The sequence below is a fragment of the Trachypithecus francoisi genome, unplaced genomic scaffold (genome assembly GCF_009764315.1).
Source record: "Trachypithecus francoisi isolate TF-2019V2 unplaced genomic scaffold, Tfra_2.0 Contig01461, whole genome shotgun sequence".
Classification (NCBI taxonomy): Eukaryota; Metazoa; Chordata; class Mammalia; order Primates; family Cercopithecidae; genus Trachypithecus; species Trachypithecus francoisi.
In genome coordinates this window covers 10,046,203-10,066,471 of record NW_022681433.1, presented here as the reverse complement: position 1 = coordinate 10,066,471, position 20,269 = coordinate 10,046,203, and the positions used below count along the sequence as shown (strand labels likewise).

The following is a 20,269-nucleotide window of genomic DNA, read 5'->3' as shown; positions in this document are numbered from 1 at the left end:
TTCTACTGATACACCCTATAAGGAGCATGTTTAAAAAAAAAATTTTTTTTTGAGACTGGTAAATTTTAGTAATGTCCAGACTTCCAGACTGGTATTTTGGGGGGCTGAGAATAAAAAGAATATCAAGCAGCCTATACTCAATATTCTCTTCTCTTTGCAATAGGAAGCTGGAGTTTTGTGTGCAGGTTACGGGATTTGTTTTGAGATCAACAAACACCTTAATTCTTTATCAGAAAAACAATATTAACACGTCTGTGGCAACTGCTGACATAAACATACAAACAGGAAGCGAATGCGATTCTAGCGCTTAGCCTGATGGCCTTTAGAAGAGAGTTCTTGCTTTCCTCCTCTTCACTAAGGATGTTCGAAACACTCCGGGCAGAGTGGACATTAGTCCCCAGCCCCTCTCTACACATTCTAAATGTGACAGAGTGTGAGGAAACTGCAGAAAAACTCCTAAGATACACACTGAGTAACAGTTCTCATCTGTTCTGTAGACACACGTAAGTTTTGGAATTTATGATTCACTGTCCCACCGTGAAGTCTTTTGGGCACTTTATGTTGAGCTATGTGGCAGCTAAGGACTGTCCTGTTTGCTGAAAACTGCAGCCTGAAGTTATTTTTCAAAGTTACGGGTAGTGTGGCATAGAAATCCATATGTCATAAAGTGAAAACAAAACCAAAAAAACTGGGTTAGCATGAAATAGAGCCAACAGAAATCAGAATGAGCAACAGCCTTCCACTGCCGGCCACTCACCTTGTTGAATTTTAGTCACTAGCTGATGGCGTGCTAGAATCCGGCTCATCCTGTAAGGAGAGCGTCTTGTAGTCTGATCAAATCGCAAGTACATCTCCTGGCCCTCAGGTGTCATGGAATTTAGGTAGTAGCAGCCTGAGGCTGGGGTCCTGGGCACCTGACTGAACATCTCGGCAGATTTCCTATTGTCACCTCAGTCTGCCTGTGGCTGTTCCCGTCTGTCTCCAGTCTCAGTCAAAGAGCAAGGCACCCAGCCCAGGACAGCTCAACAGACCCAGCGATTTTTAAAAAGAAAAAGGAGTGCCAAAGCCACAACTCAGAATTCCAACCCCCGGGGCCCTCACGTGACCTCGGGAACCAATGAGAGGAAGAGAGGAAAATGGGAACGTTCGCAGTCAGCCCTAAGCCCCGAGCAGAGGCAGTTCCAGCCGCCAGGGTCCCTCACACAATGCTGAAAGCGAAATACACGTATTTGACGTGCCTCAGAGCTGACGAAGCACCCAAAAGCAGCCCTCACTAAAAGAGTTAAAAGAAAAAGAGAGAGGGAAGGGCAAAAACAGTAGAAGGCAAACAAGTTCAGGGCTCAGGAAACTTTTCAGGCTGTCAAAAATTAGAGAAAGCTCCTTCGCTTTCTACAGGGCAGCTGCAGCCAGGTGAAAGATGGAACTGGTAAATCTCTTAAATTAAAAAAAAAAAAAACCTACTTCAAACAAGGATCAACAGCTGAGCGTAAACCACCACCCTTCATTATCAAGAAACAACTCACAATCTTTTCCAGTGAAAAATAAACTTCAAGGGCTTTCACACCAGGAGCGAATACACCACAGAGCCTGACCCTCACGTGATGGGAATTGGAGGCTCTTACAGATAAGACGCAGAGCGGCAAAGTACACACGCGTTAGGTATTAAGCATCCGTTCCTCTTTGATTTCTCTACTTCTCCAATTTTTAATCACCTAGAGGTAAATTACTTAGAAAGTGCCTACCACATTTAAGACACTCAATCATTTAAGACAAGGATCACTGCAGAAGTTGCAAAGATACTTCAAAGATACTGTCATCAACCTGCTAAGGATCCATTGAGAAGTTATACAAAAGCTTCTAACATGAGGCCATATATATGTCTCAAAAAGGACGCAAACCACAATGCTAGGTGAGCGATATTATTTTTGACTGGGGCGATGATTGCAAGCCAGATAGAGAAAGAGATATTTGGATAGGCTTTTGAAAATGGGGAGAATTCTGATAGGCAGAGGCTGGGGAGGGCTTTGCAAGAGACTCTAGGTGCCCATGTGTGCAGATCCAGAACCCGAGTGTATGGTTTAAGCAAACTGCTAGTAATTCAGTTTGGCCATATCTGAGTATATATACATATATGTCATTATGATTTTTCCCTGTTTTTCTTCTTTAACATTGTTCGATGTGAAGAGAAAAGGTCCACAGAAAACATGTTATCGAATTCTGAGCCTGGGGCTGAATGAATAAAGTTCTTTGATTTAAAAAAAAAAAAAAAAGTATATGACCAAGTTGCTTCTACATTTGACTGACTCAAACTGAAACATAGCCTGGCTGGGAATTTACAGTCTAATAATGAGAAATTATTTCTAAATTATTTCCGAATTAAAAGTTTAACAGGATTTAAATTAGGGCTTCGATTCTTCTTACGCTGGCTCTCTGAGGCCCATAAGCCTTAACAACTTGCCCTGAGGGAATTGTTGCTAGCCTGATTCTAAGAAGCAGCTCCTCTTGTGTAATTGTCCCACTATGTAAATAAACAAGTTAAGAAAGATCTCTGGGACCCAGCATGGGACAGTTGCCTCCTATGTCAGGTAGTTGGTAATCGTCAGCCTCTTTGGATGGTTACACAACATTTGGTCTTCTGTATGCATATACAGGGCCCCTGAAGTTTTATTTCATGGTTCAAGTAGTGTCTATAAATTCATGCACCTGCTTACCATGTTTTTGTCATTTTGTATTTCTAGGGTGCTATATGTAAAGCAAATATGTAACATTATTTTCTCATTAGCATGTCATTAGTACCTTGCTTTATGCTAATGTATCGCCATTGCTATGAAACTTATACTGCTTAAATAAATTCTTTTTTGTGATCATTTAGTCCCCATGTTAGAAGAATTACCACTGAGGTGGACAGGTCTCTTGTATTAGAATCAAGAAATAGCTAATTCTGTCTCTGGCTTGTCCTCTACAGGAAACTGAGAGAGCTCGTCCTCTTCCCCAATGAGTGCATGAAGTCCTGTGGAATCAAAGAGGGAGAGAGTGCCCAAATCACAAGCATCTTCCAAGACTGACACCATATCTCTTCCTCTCTAATTCCTTTAAAAATGAAGAAGACAGATGGCACTTGTGTTCAGTTTTCACCTACTTTTCTTCCCTCCTAATCTGGTCATCAATTGTGATCTTCAGTCAGACAAACAGATGGTTACTGGGAATCAAAGACAGCAAAAGAGAAGGGAAAGGAAAGAGGAGAGAAGGGAATAGCATTGAGCACCTACTATGTGCCGGGCCTGAAGCCTTCATGGCTTCACATTTTATGTTTTTTAACATTAATCTCCACAGCTATCACTGGAGGTATCTGATTGGATGGAAAAGAGGCTAAAATTCACAGAAGTCACATAGCAAGCAAGTGCAGAGCCTCTGTGCATCTCCAAGCTGATGCTATTTTCACTCTTTCCACTATTACACACGAGAGACAGGGAAGGAAAAACACGGCACCGAAAAGGCACTGTGGAAGTTGGAAAGGGAAGAGCATGTTGGAAGAAGAGCCTGAAAATCATCCTAATCCTATGTAACTGCCTGCGATACTGGAATGCCTACATAGAAATATGGGTATGGGGCGGCTAAAGTCCCGTGATGATTGAGAGCTGGTGTCTTCAAGTAAGAAGTATGGAGCCCAGACCCCTTAATCAATCAATAGGAGCCACAAGCCCTCTTAGGAGTAACCCATAGGTGAGGACTAGAGACTCACCCCAGCCCCCAACCCTCAAATGAATAAGCAGTTCAGCTTGACCCTCTTTGCCAATTCTTCCCAGGGTAGTTTGTTTATTCTCTGCATTCTGTCCATCCTCAAGGCTAATGCTGCATATGTCTTGAGTTTCTCATAGCATTCACTGTCAATGAAAACACTCCAAATACAGTCAAAACTCTGAAATTTGACCTCTAAGCGAAACTTTTGGTATTTGGAATTTTCAAGTATTTTGATAGATGATCCCAGATTAGTGCTCAATGGAATCTTGTATACACAGGGCAGAACGCTAAGGAGTGCTTTTACAGAAGCCAGGAATGGCTCACTGTCTGCTGCCCTTTCTACTCCTTCACACACATTCCAGCCTCCTCGTCAGTCTGTTCAGAGGGAGCCAAGGTAGTTCTGCCAACTGGGAAAATGTTTGAGATACAAGTGGCAGGCGGAAAAATGCAGGGCTGATTTGGAAGGCTGCTTTCGAAATTACATGAACCCAAAGGTTGTGGGTTGATGTCAAAGCCTTCCTGTGGGCTCTGGAGGCCAGCGTTTGAGGATTTTCACCAATTGATTTGTGATGTGTGTGCCCAACTCTGTGCCAATTAACCTTCTCAATCTGCATGCATCCCATGTCCCATGCCCAGTGCAGACAAGCTGGTGATACTAACACTGGCAGCTGTGACCAGGACCCCATGAAAGAGCTTGGCCCAGATCAGCTTTCCTAGCTCCAGACCACGGCTCTCATCTGGAGTCCAGATCCTGCCGCAAACACTTGTAGGTGGTAATAGATTTCCTTTACTTTGTCCTCAGCCCTCCTGACTGTCTGGTGAATTCCCATCTATGGGCCTCCAGGAGCATGTGCTCTCCCTTTATGGCATTCCCTGGAGATGCAACCATCAGCTCCAGCCCATATGACAGCAACCTGGTCTCTCCTGTCCTGGGACCATTACTACACCCACCCACTCCAGCCAAACCAGAATTCTTGCATTTTCTCAGTTGTTTCACAGATCTGGAATTGTGTGATTCCCTTCTCTTCCACCCATGAGGCTCAGTTAAAACCTATTGCCTCCAGAAACACTTTCATGACTAACACAAAGCTCTTTAGTCTTACCAGTCATGTTAATACCTGTAAACCACTGTTATGTGGCACAGTAATTAGATTGGCTTGTTATATGTTCACATGGAATCCATTTGTTCGCTGCAACTACTACAGGTATAAAGTTTTAACATCTTGAATTTAGAAGGAATATTAAACATTTTCTAATCCAACCACTCAACTACCGCAGTAGTTGAGCTAATTATATACCTGCATATACAGAGTGTATTATCTCACAGAGAGCCCCAAGCTATTGAAGAATGTTCTTCCTTTTAATTTCCATACACTAGCTCTGATTCTGCCATTTTGGAATCAGACAGGACAAATCTATGCTTTTTTCCACAATACTGTCCTTTAGCTGTTTGCCAAAAGCCCTTACAAGAATTTTTTTGGTGTAGTCTCACATTTTTTTCCATCTAACCACATGACTTTCATCCATTCATCCAGCTGACTGCTCTCTTTTGGATCTGCTCCAGTCTGTCAGTATCCCTTTAAAAATATGCGGGCATCTACTCTAAGCTTGGAGCTCTAGACTTGGCCCAGCACAATAGTATATGGTACATTGTGTGCATATTCCCTGCATTCAGGGCATTGTACTTTTGCTGATGCAGTCTGAGATTATGGGAGGCTTTATCTTCTGTAATCTATATTACTCATTCATAAATTTAACATTCGATGCCTGAAAAAACAGTGTAAGTATAGTAGGTACAAATGTGAGTATGATGTGGTCTCTGCTCTCAAGGGACTGTCTGCGAGGGAAGATAGAAAAGAAACTTACCACTATATCACATGTTAAGTGAAGTGTGGGAGGCTACAGGCCATCTCTATTGCCTCATGCTGTTTTTTATATATGATCTGTTTTAGATCATATATAAGCACATATATTAGATCATATATATCCAAGTGCATACATTGGTGGGTGCTGTTTTTGTATTTTCATAAAATCTGCTGTTACGTGACTGTTCTCTATTCTTTACTTACCAAATGATCTTTTGAACTTAAGAATAGGTCTTTAAATTTATTGCAGTAGTTGAGTTTTGTTCAATTTCTGACTTTCTCCTCCAGCTATTTGTTTTTGCCTTGTTATTTCTGGTAGCTAACAACCCCCCACCCCGAAATTATAAAAGTAAAAAATAAACTACTAATTGAATTTGGGGGAAAGGTAAAGTAAGGGCAGGAAAAGAATAAAGCCAGGGGTAAAATCCATTCACAGATATGCAAGCCAAGAAGTCTTGCACATTTGCTGGAAGTGGGTGAGAATGTGGCTTAAGATGCCTCTCTGACAAAGCAAAACGGAAACAAGACCAATTACAAAATTCAGCAGATCCATAAGATGAAAAACAAAACAGTGGTTAAGATAAATACAGATGACTAGGTATGGTGACTCCAGGGAAGATTTTCCCAGGTCCTCATAAAGAATCAGCATGCCTGTAATCAGCACTTTGGGAGGCCAAGGTGGGTGGATCACTTGAGCTCAGGAGTTCGAGACCAGCCTGGGCAACAGGGCAAAAACCCATCTCTAAAAATAAAATAAAATAAAATTACAAAAGTTAGCCAGGCATGCTTGTGAGGGTCTGTAGTCCCATATACTCAGAAGGCTGAGGTGGGAGAATCACTTGAGCCTGGGAGGTCAAGGCTGCAGTAAGCCATGAGTGTGCCACTGCATTCCAGCCTGGGCAAGAAAGCAAGACCCTGTTTCAAAAAAAAAAAAAAAAAAATCAGCACCCTCAAAAATATTGGATAAGGTAGCAAAATGTAGTTCACGGTTTCTTAACTGTATCTTCACGGTCAACAATAATATAACAAGCATTATTTAGGAAAAGTAATTTCTGTGAGCATCTTTGAAAACCATGGTTCAAGTATTCTATGGTCTGTGATCTTTTAAACCATGTCACAGACCATATCAGCACTTTCCGGCTTAAAATATTGGAGAGTTTTCCATTGCACCGAGAACAAAAATCAAACTCCTTACTTGGCCCACCAGGTCCCGCACAATCCAGTCCCTGCCAACCCCTCCCCCATCAACTCCAGCTCCCTGCTAGCGTCATCCACGTTGCTGCCTCAGTTGCCTTTCTGCACACGCTTCTCCTCAGCTGCAATGTTGCATGGAACCTTCCCATGGCTGACTCTTTCTCAGCCTCCAAGTATCAGCTTAACTGATGCATCCTCAGGCAAGCCACCCCTGCTGACTTCCTCTAAGTGAAGGCAGTATCAGTATCCCCTTAGAGGTTCCTATAGCCCCCTCCCAATTTATAATTACATTTGTATTTGCTCATGGACCTCTGTGTTGCTCATTCTTCCCAGTAAACTGCTTTGGGCGGTCTGTGTCTATTTCATTCATATTCTATACTTGATACCTACTGTAAGGCCCGGCACAGAGTAGGAGGATATCAGTAGGATTGGTTGAACAAATGATTGAATCAGTAATTGAATAAATGATTATATGAATTTCCCCAAAGATAAAATTTAGACTGTCTAGAGGAATAGATGCTTTTTTTTTTAAGGCAATCATTACAAGTATTATTCTTGTTGCTGATGATACAACTTGGATTGAATAAGGATTGGACAGCAGATAATTCTAGGTGTTATTCTCTGCGAAGAGCCTTAAATACTGTGATGGTTAATACTGAGCGTCAATTTGATTGGATTGAAGGATACAAAGTATTGATCCTGGGTGTGTCTGCAAGGGTGTTGCCAAAGGAGATTAACATTTGGTTTAGTGAGCTGGGAAGGCAGACCCACCCTTAATCTGGGTGTGCACCATCTAATCAGCTGCCAGCTCGGATAGAATATAAAGCAGACAGAAAAATGTGAAAGGTGAGACTGGCTTAGCCTCCCAGCCTACGCCTTTCTCCTGTGCTGAATGCTTCCTGCCCTCAAACATTGGACTCCAAGTTATTCAGTTTTGGGCCTCAGACTGGCTCTCCTTGCTCCTCAGCTTGCAGACAGCCAATTGTGGGATCCTGTGATTGAGTGAGTTAATACTTAATAAATTTCCCTTTATATCTATCTATCTATCCTATTAATTCTTTCCCTCTAGAGAATCCTGACTAATGCGAATACATGTATTTCACTTTGTTGGCTAGTGACAAAAGTATATGCTTTGACCATTAAACAGGGCGGTTTAAGGTCCCTTGTGAAAATTAGGGATCCTGGAGGGATGGGCAAACCTCTTGCTCCACAAAGAGGGGCTAAAGGGCATAAGAAAATTGGAGTAATATCTACCTTATCTTTGTATCAGTTACAAATTGTATAGGCATGCTTGCCGTGCCTTTAACTAAATAGTAGAGCAGCACTGAGCCAGCTACATTCAGCTGACCCTACAGATACCTCTTTTGAGAGACTTCAGTCCACTGGTCTGTGTTTTGTGGGAAGAACTATCAACTAGATGTAGTGCTCCAAGCTACCTTCTTTTCTAGCCCATATTTTTCCATAGGGATACGATGGCAGAATCTTCTGAGTTGATCACCCACCAACTGACCTTCCTCCGTCTCCTGGGTTCAAGCGATTCTTGTGCCTCAACCTCCTGAGTAGCTGGGATTACAGGCACGCGCCACCATGCCCGGCTGGTCTCGAACTCCTGACCTTCCTGACCTCAGGTGATCTGCCCACCTTGGCATCCCAAAGTGCTGGTATTACATGCGTGAGCCACTGTGCCCGGCCTGTCATGGTGATTTGAATACTAATCTATCTTATTAATTGAAGAAGGGGTATCGCATAGGAAAGTACTTATGCATTTTTTTTTTTTTTTCTCTTCATGGGCATCTTTTCCCCCATATCAGAGGTTATCTATGACCTTCCTCTGATGGGCCAGTCTTGCTACCTTATCAAAGTGGGAGACTGTGTTCATGTAGCTTCATTTGCTCTTCGTGGACTCAAACTGCATCTGGGTTATCAACCGTCTCTGTTTCTTCATGCTCATACATATCTCTTTAATAATTCATTTTACTGGAGATTTTAACAAATTTACTATCTAGTATTTTCTAGAACCTACTTATTTTTGTCCTCAATGAAAATAAAAGCAATTGCTTATTTTTATTTTCAATGAATTGCTTAGGTTACTAGAAGAGAATTTTTAGTCTTTTAGGTAGAATTTGTCTGCACTTAGAGGCTTACCTTCATTTACTTTAGGTAGGATTCTATAACCTCCTCCCATCTTGAACAACAGTGAATATATTTTCTTAATGTTGACTCAAATTATAATTTGAATATGAAATGAACACTTGCTCACTGAAGAAATCCTATGATGAATCCTTTGGATAATCTTCTGATCATCTGTTTTGTAAATATTTGGGATTACCCAGTGAGAGGCACATCATTATTATGATTGTCTGCTGACCTGTTGCCCTGTATTCTGTCTCCATTCTTATATACAATCCCTTTCTTCATGGTATCAAGCAGCAGTTGGGAATTGAGTACGGCCCATGACTGTGGAGGAATAAAGGCGCGGGAGGAATAATGCAATTGCAATTCTTAGATATGCCTTCTTGGATAAATGCAGCTCGGTATACCAAAAAAAATGATAGAATGCTTTCCTTCCATATTCCTAATATAAGATCGTCAATCTGTACTTGAAAGTGGTGCTGAGAAGAGTAGCAACATTTTAAAAATTCTGTGAAGAGAAGAGCACTATAAATTTGAGACAGTAGCAAAATATCCCCTAGAGGTCTAGATTAAGGCATCATGTAGCTCTGAAGTGACTGGAAGACACATTTTAGGGTAATGGCAGGACAGCAAGGGGAGGCTCCTCTTTTGAGTTAAGAGAAATAATTTAACCAAAAGTGATCCTGGGGTAATAAAAAGATTTTTTTCTGGCATCTTGTTTGTCATCAACAGAGACAAAGTCACTAACTCATCTTACCATTTCTTTTACCCTTTCTTATCCAAATATTTCTAACGTATTCTTCATGCTAGGCACAGGGCTAGACTCTGATGGTACAGAGAAGAAGAAGACACTCTCTCTCTTCTCAACAATAATTTATCATGGCAAAACAGGAGGACAGTGACAATTACAGGACTGCGTCGCTGGTGCTACAAGAGAGGTGTGCAGAGGGTGCCCGGGGGAGCAGAGGAGAGATGACTACGTCAGAACAGAATAGAGGCATTCTGCATGGCAGAAAGGTGGTGCAGGTGCCTGGAGGGATGCATACCTGGGTGAGAAAGCTGGGAAGCTGATATAGGGGAAAAGATGCCCATGAAGAGAAAAAAAAATGCATAAATACTTTCCTATGCGATACCCCTTCTTCAATTAATAAGATACATTAGTATTCAAATCACCGTGACAGGCCGGGCACAGTGGCTCAGGCATGTAATACCAGCACTTTGGGATGCCAAGGTGGGCGGATCACCTGAGGTCAGGAAGCTCAGGAGTTCGAGACCAGCCGGGCATGGTGGCGCGTGCCTGTAATCCCAGCTACTCAGGAGGTTGAGGCACAAGAATCGCTTGAACCCAGGAGACAGAGTTTGCAGTGAGCTGAGATGGTGCCACTGCACTCCAGCCTGGGTGACAGAGCAAGATTTCATCTCAAAAAAAGAAAAAAAACACCATGACATAGGAGATCTCAGGGACAGCACGCATGGTGATGGGTGTGTTAACTCCACTGCAGGAATCATCACACAATGTATCCCTACCTCAAACTATCTTGCATACCTTGAAGATATACAATCTTTATCGGTCAATTAAATATTTTAAAATTTAAAAATAATCATGATACAATACCTCACATAGTGACGTGTGTGTGTGTGTGTGTGTGTGTGTGTGTGTGTGTCTGTGTGGTGACAGTTGAGATCTACTCCCTCATCAAATATTCAATAGAGTCTTATTAATTACAGTCACCATGCTGTACATTAAATCCCCAGAACTTATTTATCTTTTAATGGAAAGTTTGTACCCTTTGACCTGCATCTCCCCATTCCACATCCCCTGTCACTGGGCCCAGCCTCTGGCAACCACCATTCTACTCTCTGCTTCTATGAGTTCAACTTTTTTTTTTTTTTTTTTTGAGGCAGAGTTTTGCTCTTGTCACCCAGGTTGGAGTGCAATGGAGTAATCTTGGCTCACTGCAACCTCCGCCTCCCAGGCTCAAGCGATTCTCCTGCCTCAGTCTCCTGAGTAGCTGGGATTACAGGAGTCCACCACCACGCCCAGCTAATTTTTGTATCTTTAGTAGAGACGGGGCTTCACCATGTTGGCCAGGCTGATCTCGAACTCCTGACCTCAGGTGATCCACCTGCCTCGGCCTCCCAAAGTGTTGGGATTACAGGTGTGAGTCACTGCGCCTGGCCAAGTTCAGCTTTTTAAAATTCCACATGTAAATGAGATCATGCGGCATTGGTCTTTCTGTGTCTGGCTGATTGCACTTAGCATAATGTCCTCCAGGTTCATTTATTTTTGTGCCTGTTTTGTACAGACACAAAAATAATGGAGGAGTTCTTTCCCATTAGAGAATATGTGTGTATGCATGAAGATGCAGAGACTCCTGAGATTTTTCAACCATTTATCTTTATAGCGTGATGCTTATCACAGCACGCAGTGACCTCTGGCCCATCTCCCAGAGCACCACCATAATCACAGTGTGTCTTCTGGTTCAGACCTGTTTAAACAGATCTGGTATAACACAGATAACCAGGCATGGTTACCTACTCCTTAATGGCCCCACCAAAATGACTCAACACTAATCAATCACAAGAGAATATTTACTGAGCACCAAAAATGTATTTGCTGCACAGAAAGATAGAACATATCAAAAGCTACTCACAGTCTTCAATGACCTTAAAACCCTCTCTTTCCTTCCCTGACTTTGGGAGTCTCAAGTGCTGTCCTTGGCCTTGGCTTGTTTCTTAATATGGCTTGCCTTGGAAAAATCCATTCCCAGCACTCCGTTAATCAGCCGGTGCATTGTTGTATGTGAAAAAATGTAAGACCAAAACTGTGTGGTATATACTATGATTATAATGTTTTGAAAATTAAAAAAAAAAAAAAAAAAGGCATGTTTGAAAAAAAAGTTTAGAAGAAACTGCACTAAAAAGACAATCATGAGCATTTTTAGGATGGTGAAATGATGGGTGATAATTCTTGAATCTCAGTTTTTAAAATATTCTGTTGTCTGACTAGGGGATCAGGCCTAACCGATGATTTATGACAGGGGTATGGAGAAGAAACCTCCGCCTTAGCTTATTTCCAGTTCCCTCTGTGTATTGCAGATGGAAGACAGAGAGGGAACAAAAATCTGCACAACAATGATAGATACGGTCTTACATGGCTTTAACTCCCCAGTGTCTAATGCAGTTATGCAAAACTCCAGTGTTCAAAATAATTTCATCTAAGAAAGAGAAAACAAAAAAAAAAGTTTACGGATTCCTCTTTCAAAATGCCTCTCACATCCATTCCTTATTACATGATGTGTCCTGCACACAGGGACCTGCCCTCCTGCCTGGAGCACACGGATAGTTTTATAGTTTTACTTGGATCTCTGTGTCTAGTCTGGCCCCATCCCATCTACACTTTTTTTTTTTTTTTTGAGACAGAGTCTCATTTTGTCACCTAGGCTGGAGTGCAGTGGCTCCAGCTCACTCACCATCTCAGCTCACTGCAACGTCTGCCTCCCGGGTTCAAGCAGTTCTCCTGCCTTAGCCTCCCAAGTAGCTGGGACCACAGGCATATGCCACCATGCTCAGCTAATTTTTTTTTTTTTTTGGTATTTTTAGTAGAGACAGGGTTTCACCATGTTGGTCAGGCTGGTCTAGAACTCCTGAACTCAAATGATCCGCCCACCTCGGCCTCCCAAAGTGCTGGGATTACAGACGTGAACCACTGTGCCCAAACCCCATCTACACTTAATGCCACAGTTTAGCTTCTCAGGAGACCACTGCAGTCATACCACCTGCCTGCCACAAAACACCAAATAACGCACCACCTTTACCACTTACTACGTAAATCATTTAGCTTCTTAGGGGCTCTCTTTCCATATCTTAAAAAAATGGTTTATAAGTATATGAGCACATATGTGCGTATATACATATATATGCACACATACACACATCTTATATGAATATATATAAGCAGACCAAGTCTATGTGATTATCAATTCTTTTTCCATTATTTCAGTCAACTAGATCAGAATCTAAGCCAAGCAAAAGCAAACAAGTTGAAAAAAGGATTTTGTATCCTATCTTGCATGTAGCCTTTTGGAGAAAGATTGAATGTGCATGGCAAGAGCTGTCCACTGCACAGTTCCAATCTCCAGATGTAGAACACTCTCTTTATAGCTAATTCCTGGTTTTAAAACCAGAGATAAATTCCATAGAACAGCCTTACAATATTTTCTTAAAGAGTTGATATTTACTTCAGATTTGCAAACACAGTCTTACACCACATAACAATGTTTTGCTTAATGACCATGGTCCCATAAAATTACAATAGCATATGTTTACTGTACTTTTTCTATGCTTAGATATGTTTAGATACATAAATGCTTATTACCATTGTGTTACAACTGCCTGCAGAATTCAGTACAGTAACATGCTGTGCAGGTTTGTGCCTAGGAGCAACAGACCACCCCATGTAGCCTAGGTGTGTTGTAGGACTTGTGTGAGTACATTCTATAATGTTCACACAACAACGAAATCACCGAATAATGAATTTCTCAGAACATGTCCCCATCATTAAGCAATGCATGACTATACACTTCGGCATATTAAAGCTCCAGGCTCACAAAAACGAGCCAAATCTATTTAAATAACACAGTGGTGATGCTAGGAACCATTTGCCTAAAGCAGTCTAAACGCTTTTTAGCCAAACACTACCTAGGAAATTACCCAGAAGTACTATTTCTACTAATGCACCTCAAATTCAAATTTTAAAAGGAACTATTAAAGACACTATCCTTCTCTCAGGATGGAGGAAGAGGAAGTGACTTTAAAGGAAAACAGCAAAACAAAATGAAACAAAACAAAACAAAATGTGGCCCATAATTTCTCAAACCCGGGCCTGGGAGGTCCCTTGAGGTCCTGTGTGGTCAGAGTTGGGAAGTTATCCTGTGGTTTTGTTGAATTCTGCACAGAAGCACCCCACCTGCACTGTCCTTTTACCATCGTGTCCTAAGGAGCTAGGTGAATGGTCCAGGCGTTTGGAATCACTTCATTTAGTCACGATTTCATGAATGCCTACTCTGTGCCAGGCAAAGTTCTTGGTGCTTGGAATGCATCACTGCATAAAACAGACATCATCTCTGTCGTAATAAAGCTTAAGATTTAACCAGTGAACATAGTAATGTGAAAGTTATTAACTTGTGATGGATGGGTCACTGGAACCCTACAACTGCATGCAATATGTTGGGTGTGTATTCACTTTTCTAGAACACGAGGCTTTTAGATTTCATCACATCTTCAAAGGATGCTGGAACACTCAAAATATTTTTTAAATGGCTCTAAAGTATGGTTCAAGAACACCTAGAAATGTGGCTTTGGAGTCAAGTTAACTTTTATCCAAAGTCAGGCTCTGTTATTTATTTATTAACTACATAAGCTTAGACAAATCAAATTAGTTCATTTTTCTGCACCTCAGTTTTCTGAGGCCTGCAGGTACCCTAATTGGTTTTGCTCCCACTTCCTCTTGCAGCCTTAAATTCACAGCCTCCTTCTTGGTCTCCGTATTCCAGGGACAGTGGTCTTTCTCTTCCAGAGGCTTTGAACATGCACTTCTCTCATGCTGAGCTAAAATGCTAACCATCCCTGCAGTGGCATAATGAACACTGCTCAATACTTATTTCCTAAAGGATGCTTTCCATCTTCCTAAGCAGCACCCTGTACATCTCCATTGTAGTCTCTGTCACACTTGCCCTGTGATGTTTTGGGGACGCGATTATTTGATTAGTATCTGTCTATTTCCCTAGCTTGTACAATCCATGAAGGTAGGGACCATGTGTCTTTCTGCTCATCACAGCATTTAGTCCAGTGTCTGGTACATAGGAATGGACAATAAACTTTGATAGAATGAAATCCTGGGTGAAAGACAGGTAGGAAGGATGGTATTTCCACTCGGCATGTGTGAATTGCACAAGGCGTCTGATTACTCAGCGCAGATGGAGCATGAGGACTGGCGTCCTGACGGTTACTTTATTCCACTTCCCCCGTGCTGCCTCCTGTCTTCTCTCTCTTCTTCTGGATATGACTTTATGTTCTAATTAATAGTGTCTAATATGCCTTTTACTTCATTATGTTAAGTCTTTGTGTATAGAGGGGCTGACCTGTGAAGACTCAGAGCTGCTGATGTATACCAAATGCCATTCCCAATCAAGTTCTTCTGCAGGAAATTTCCACCTTGAGTTTCTTTTTCTTAGAAAGTCTGGACTCGCCCATTTCTTCTTAAATTGTTCTCAGAATTATAGCCCTTCCTTCATATACTTGTGCCTGTGGGCAGGAAGCATGCTCAGAAAGGCTTCTCGTGTGATCACTGAGGTAGAATTAAAGGAGGCAGGACTGATACAAGCACAGAGGCAACATTAAGGCAAAGGAAAGTGATTGTACCCCCTGATGATAATTAAAGTCAGAGAAAAGATGAAAGAAATTCACACCTACCCGGAGGAAGAGTGCAAGAGGGAAATCATGATGACAACAGCAATACTACCTGATGCCGAATACCTTCCACGGCCTGGAACTGAGAGACTAAGAGACTCTAAAATGAAGAACTGACAATAACAGGTGTTAAATGTAAATAAATACAGAATTTGGGCTCATTCACCCTCATGACTACAGTGCTGAAGTAATGATAGCTCATGTTTTTAAACACGTATGTGTCAGGCACTATTCTAAGGGCTTTACATACATATATCTCACCTAATTCTTTTCTTTTAAATTTTTACATTTAATTTAATTTTTCTTTCTTTTTTTTTTTTTTTTTTTTGAGACAAGGTCTCACTCTGTTGCTCAGACTGGAGTACAGTGGCATGATCATGGCTCACTGAAGCCTTGACCTCCCAGGGCTCAGGTGATCTTCCCACCTCAGCCTCCCAAATAGCTGGGATCATAGGCATGAGCCACCCCCACCATACCCAGCTAATGTTTGTATTTTTGGCCATGTTGCCCATTCTGGTCTTGAACTCCCACATTCAAGCAATCCTCCCACCTTGGCCTCCCAAAATGTTGGAATTACAGGCATGAGTTGCTGTGCCTGGCTTTATCTCATCTAATTCTACAAGCAAACCTATGAGGTAGTTATTGTTTTTTCTTCAATTTACAGATGAGGAAACTAACCTCCTGTCTTCCTGCTCTAGTTGTTTGCATATATAGCTGTCAGATTAATCTCCTAAAGTATAGTTCTGATATACTGTTCCTTCTACAATATCATTCTGATATATTATTTTAGAATATCAAGAGCTTCCCCCACTGGTAAAAGGACAACGTCCAGATTCTTCAGTCTGGCATTAAAGGCCCATCATGGTAGCCTTTCTTGTTGTCACCTTAAAAACCTTTAAAATCATTCATGTTTGAAGGAAAGTCCACCCCTGCTCTCACAGCCTATGAGGCTCTCTTCTCACTCCTTCAATTCCCACTCATTTTTCAAGACCTGACTCCGAGGCCCCGTTTTCTGGGACACCTTCCCAGCCCCTCCCTGTGTGTACCACCTCCTCTTTCCTCCGCATTCCCACAAGACTTATTTCTGGCATAGTCATTGGACCCTTCACTCTGTGTTGCTTTTTCGTCACCTCTTATTGCTCTTGTATGAAAAACTTCTTGAAACCCACAATATCCCATGCACATGTTTGAACCTCTCTCGATGCAGCCTAGTGTCTCTCTCAGAGAGGTGGTGTGGTATATCAGAAGGACCAAAGCTTGGGCACCAGTGAGACTATGATTCAAAACCTGGTTCCTCTTAATGACTGAGTGACCCTAGACTTCACTTTATCCATCTTAGATTCAGTGTCCTCATCTGCAAAATAAATGGTAGTGACACATACCTTGCATCATACAGAGAGCCTCTGACATATAGTAGGGTTCAGTAAATTATCAAAAGTTTTGATTGACAGATGATGTAATAACTACTGACCAGGTTCCTCAAAGAGCCTGAAGTCACACAAGGTATATTCTGTTATATACTGGAATTTAAATACCATTATATTCTGGCACTTAAACAGGGAGATGAAAGGAGTATGCTGTATGCCAAAGACAATCAGGGAGATTACTGCTTCAAGCTGAATTGCTAAAGGAATGAAAAGCACTGTGCACACTCAGTGAGAAGGTCTTATAGACACCTTCTGTAGTTGAACCATCATCCCAGATGATGTCTGATGACAAAGTCTTCTTACTAGAACCCTGGAAACCTTACCTAGGATCCTGGGGCAGCAGGACTCTTAGGAGACTTCAATTACTCAAGGTGAGGTCAAGAACCAGCAGTATGACATCACCAGGAGCTTGTTGGAAATGCAGAATCTCAGGCCCCACCCCAGACCTACTCAATCAGAGCCTACATTTTAACAAGATTTGCAGATGACTTGGCACAATGAAGGCAATTTTCTCATGTAGCTCATTTTTTCATCAATAAGGAAAAGGACTGTGTGGGTTTTCCCATGTTGTGAGATCCACTGACTGTAGACACAGCACAGGCCGAAGGCCCTTACTGAGGTTTTAGATCTTGTTACTGAGCCATAGATGTCTACATGGTTAGCAAATGTTTTAGGAATTGCTCTGATAGTTTCTATTTTATTTACATCATATATTAAATACAATTTATTGTTAAAAGTAAAATTATTTTTCTTAAAGATTTTATTCATTTGGATGGCTTTTAGTTCTGAAAAGACATAAGGCCTATTTTCAGACACCAAAACACTTTAAACTCTTGTAGGAATGTGTTTTTGTGCTTTACATTAATTTCATATAATTAAATTTTGAAGCCTTCCCTTCTAAATCTTGAAAAGAAACATCTGTCAACATTCCATGTAATAAAAACCCCTTAAAATACTGGATTTTCCCAGTGGACATAAAGATAAGAATTCTATGTAATTTTTAAACTCCACATCTCTGAATCAAAGAATTCTGTAACTTTAATGTGTGAGTTTTAAATATATATAAGTAAATGTCCTCCCGGACAGCTATACCTTCTGAAATTCTGTCTAAGATCTACCCTAAATAATATAAAAATTGATACATTTTATTTATAAGTGTATTGTACCCCCATAAGACATTGCCTTACCCACAAGTGAACCCCCAAAACATTTTGTTTTACTTCTCTTTAACTCTTTAAATTCCATCATAGCTACTTGTTTACTTTTAGCATCTCCTCTATATAGGCTAAAAAGGAAACATTAACAACGTCATTCATCGGGCAAAGATTTACTGATCATCTACCATGTGTTTGAGGCTGAGAATGCAATGGTGAACAAAATCCATACAGTTAGTACCTGCTTCAGGGATCTTATGCTGCAGTTAAATATTAAGAGTGTTGAACACAACTGGCTGAGGAAAGAGCCTGCGAGAGGTTGGAGGATTTCATTCATACAGTGAGAGCTATCAGCCCCAAGCTTTTTTTGTTGTTGTTGTTGTAGAGATGAGGTCTCACTATGTTGCCCAGGCTGGTCTTGAACACCTGGCTTCAAGTGATCTTCTTGCCCCAGCCTCCCAAAGTACTGGGATTATAGGCATGAGCCACAGCAGTCCCAAGCTTTTGACGTCAAATTAACCAAGATTGCCAGGTAGGTACATTTCTCCATTCCTTCATAATACGTTTAATGAGCACCTACTTTACTGCAGTCACTAAACACACAAATAATTGACAGATAAAGATTCAGAATGAGTTAAGCAGAAGTGTTCCATATAAGCCTGGAGATAAATCTTAGATTAGGTAGAGTCTCATATCTTTTACATCTCTGTGTCCTCCACAGTAACTAGCAGGACACTTTACACAGAATAAGCGTACACCTTCTGAATCAAGAAGGCAAAATTTACCTTGTAGAGTGGATAGCGAATCAGCAATAAATGTCCCCACTGATAAAACATATCCATGCTGACTACACATTTTATCAATTAATTCCACAAGTATTTGTTCATTATTAGCAAGTACCTACTATGTGCTATCCACTATACTAAATACCGAACATAAAGAAACAAAGGGCATAGATTCTTCTTCCATGGAGTAGACAAGAAATAATGGCAATTATAATACCCTCTGTAAGTCTTAAGACATATTAAAGCACAGGGCTCTATGGAAACCTGCAGACAGGCCTTGCCATCACGTGGAGGATTAGCAGTAAGGTATTTGGGGAGGCTTAAGATCTAGTTTAAAAGCTGGCACACATTCTCTCTATGTGCATCTTGGAGGTAGATCCTATATCTACTAAAGTCTGAGATATGCATTAAAATCACAGATTTTATATTAATCCTTCTGTGCTTATACCCATCACTTCTTCCATTGGGAAGCACACATAAAAATGAGAATCTTCTAATCAATATTGTGAAAATGGCCATACTGCTTAAAGTAATTTATAGATTCAATGCTATTCCCATTAAACTACCATTGATATTCTTCACAGAATTATGAAAAAAACCACTTTAAAATTTGTATGGACCCAAAAAAAGAGCACGTATAGTGAAGACAATCCTAAGCAGAAAGAACAAAGCTGGAGACGTCAAGCTACCTGACTTCAAACTATACTACAAGGCTACAGTAACCAAAACAGCATGGCAGTGGTACAAAAACAGATACATAGACCAATGGAACAGATTAAAGATCCCACAAATAAGACTGCACATCTACAACCATCTGATCTTCAACAAAGCTGACAAAAACAAGCAATGGGGAAAGGATTCCTTATTTAATAAATGATACTGGGAAAACTGGCTAGTCATATGCAGAAAATTAAAACTGAACCCCTTTCTTACATCTTATACAAAAATTAACTCAATATGAATTAAACACTTAAATGTAAAATCTAAAACTATAAAAACCCTAGAAGAAAATCTAGGCAATTCAAGACATAGCCATGGGCAAAGATTTCATGACAAAAACATCAAAAGCAATTGCGACAAAAGCGAAAATTAACAAATGGTATCTAATTAAACTAAAGAGCTTCTGCACAGCAAAATAAACCATCATCAAAGTGACTAGACAAACTACAGAAAGGGAGAAAACTTTTGCAATCTATGCATCTGACAAAGATCTAATATCCAGAATCTACAAGGAACGTAAACAAATTTACAAGAAAAAACCAAACAACCCCATTAAAAAGTGAGCAAAGGGCTGGGTGTGGTGGCTTACACCTGTAATCCCAGCATTTTGGGAGGCTGAAGTGGATCACTTGAGGTCAGGAGTTCGAGACCAGCCTGGCCAACATGGTGAAACTCCACGTCTACAAAAATATAAAAAATATAAAAATTAGCCAGGCATGGTGGTACATGCCTGTAGTCCCAGCTACTTGGGAGGCTAAGGCAAGAGAATCACTCAAACC

General features: G+C 41.0%; 1 protein-coding gene across 4 annotated transcripts in view; it reads right to left on the bottom strand.

The window, feature by feature from the left end:
• STARD13 (StAR related lipid transfer domain containing 13) overlaps nucleotides 1-20,269 on the bottom strand; it is a 573,040-nt gene that overhangs the window by 191,390 nt on the left and 361,381 nt on the right. The window contains exon 1 of one of the 4 annotated variants that reach the window (XM_033235488.1): nucleotides 758-1,096. The exons of the other annotated variants lie outside the window; for them this stretch is intronic. Coding sequence (XP_033091379.1) covers nucleotides 758-926 — 169 coding nt within the window. The 5' untranslated portion in view covers nucleotides 927-1,096. Of the gene's footprint in view, nucleotides 1-757; nucleotides 1,097-20,269 lie in introns of those variants that run through there. 4 annotated transcript variants of the gene reach the window in all.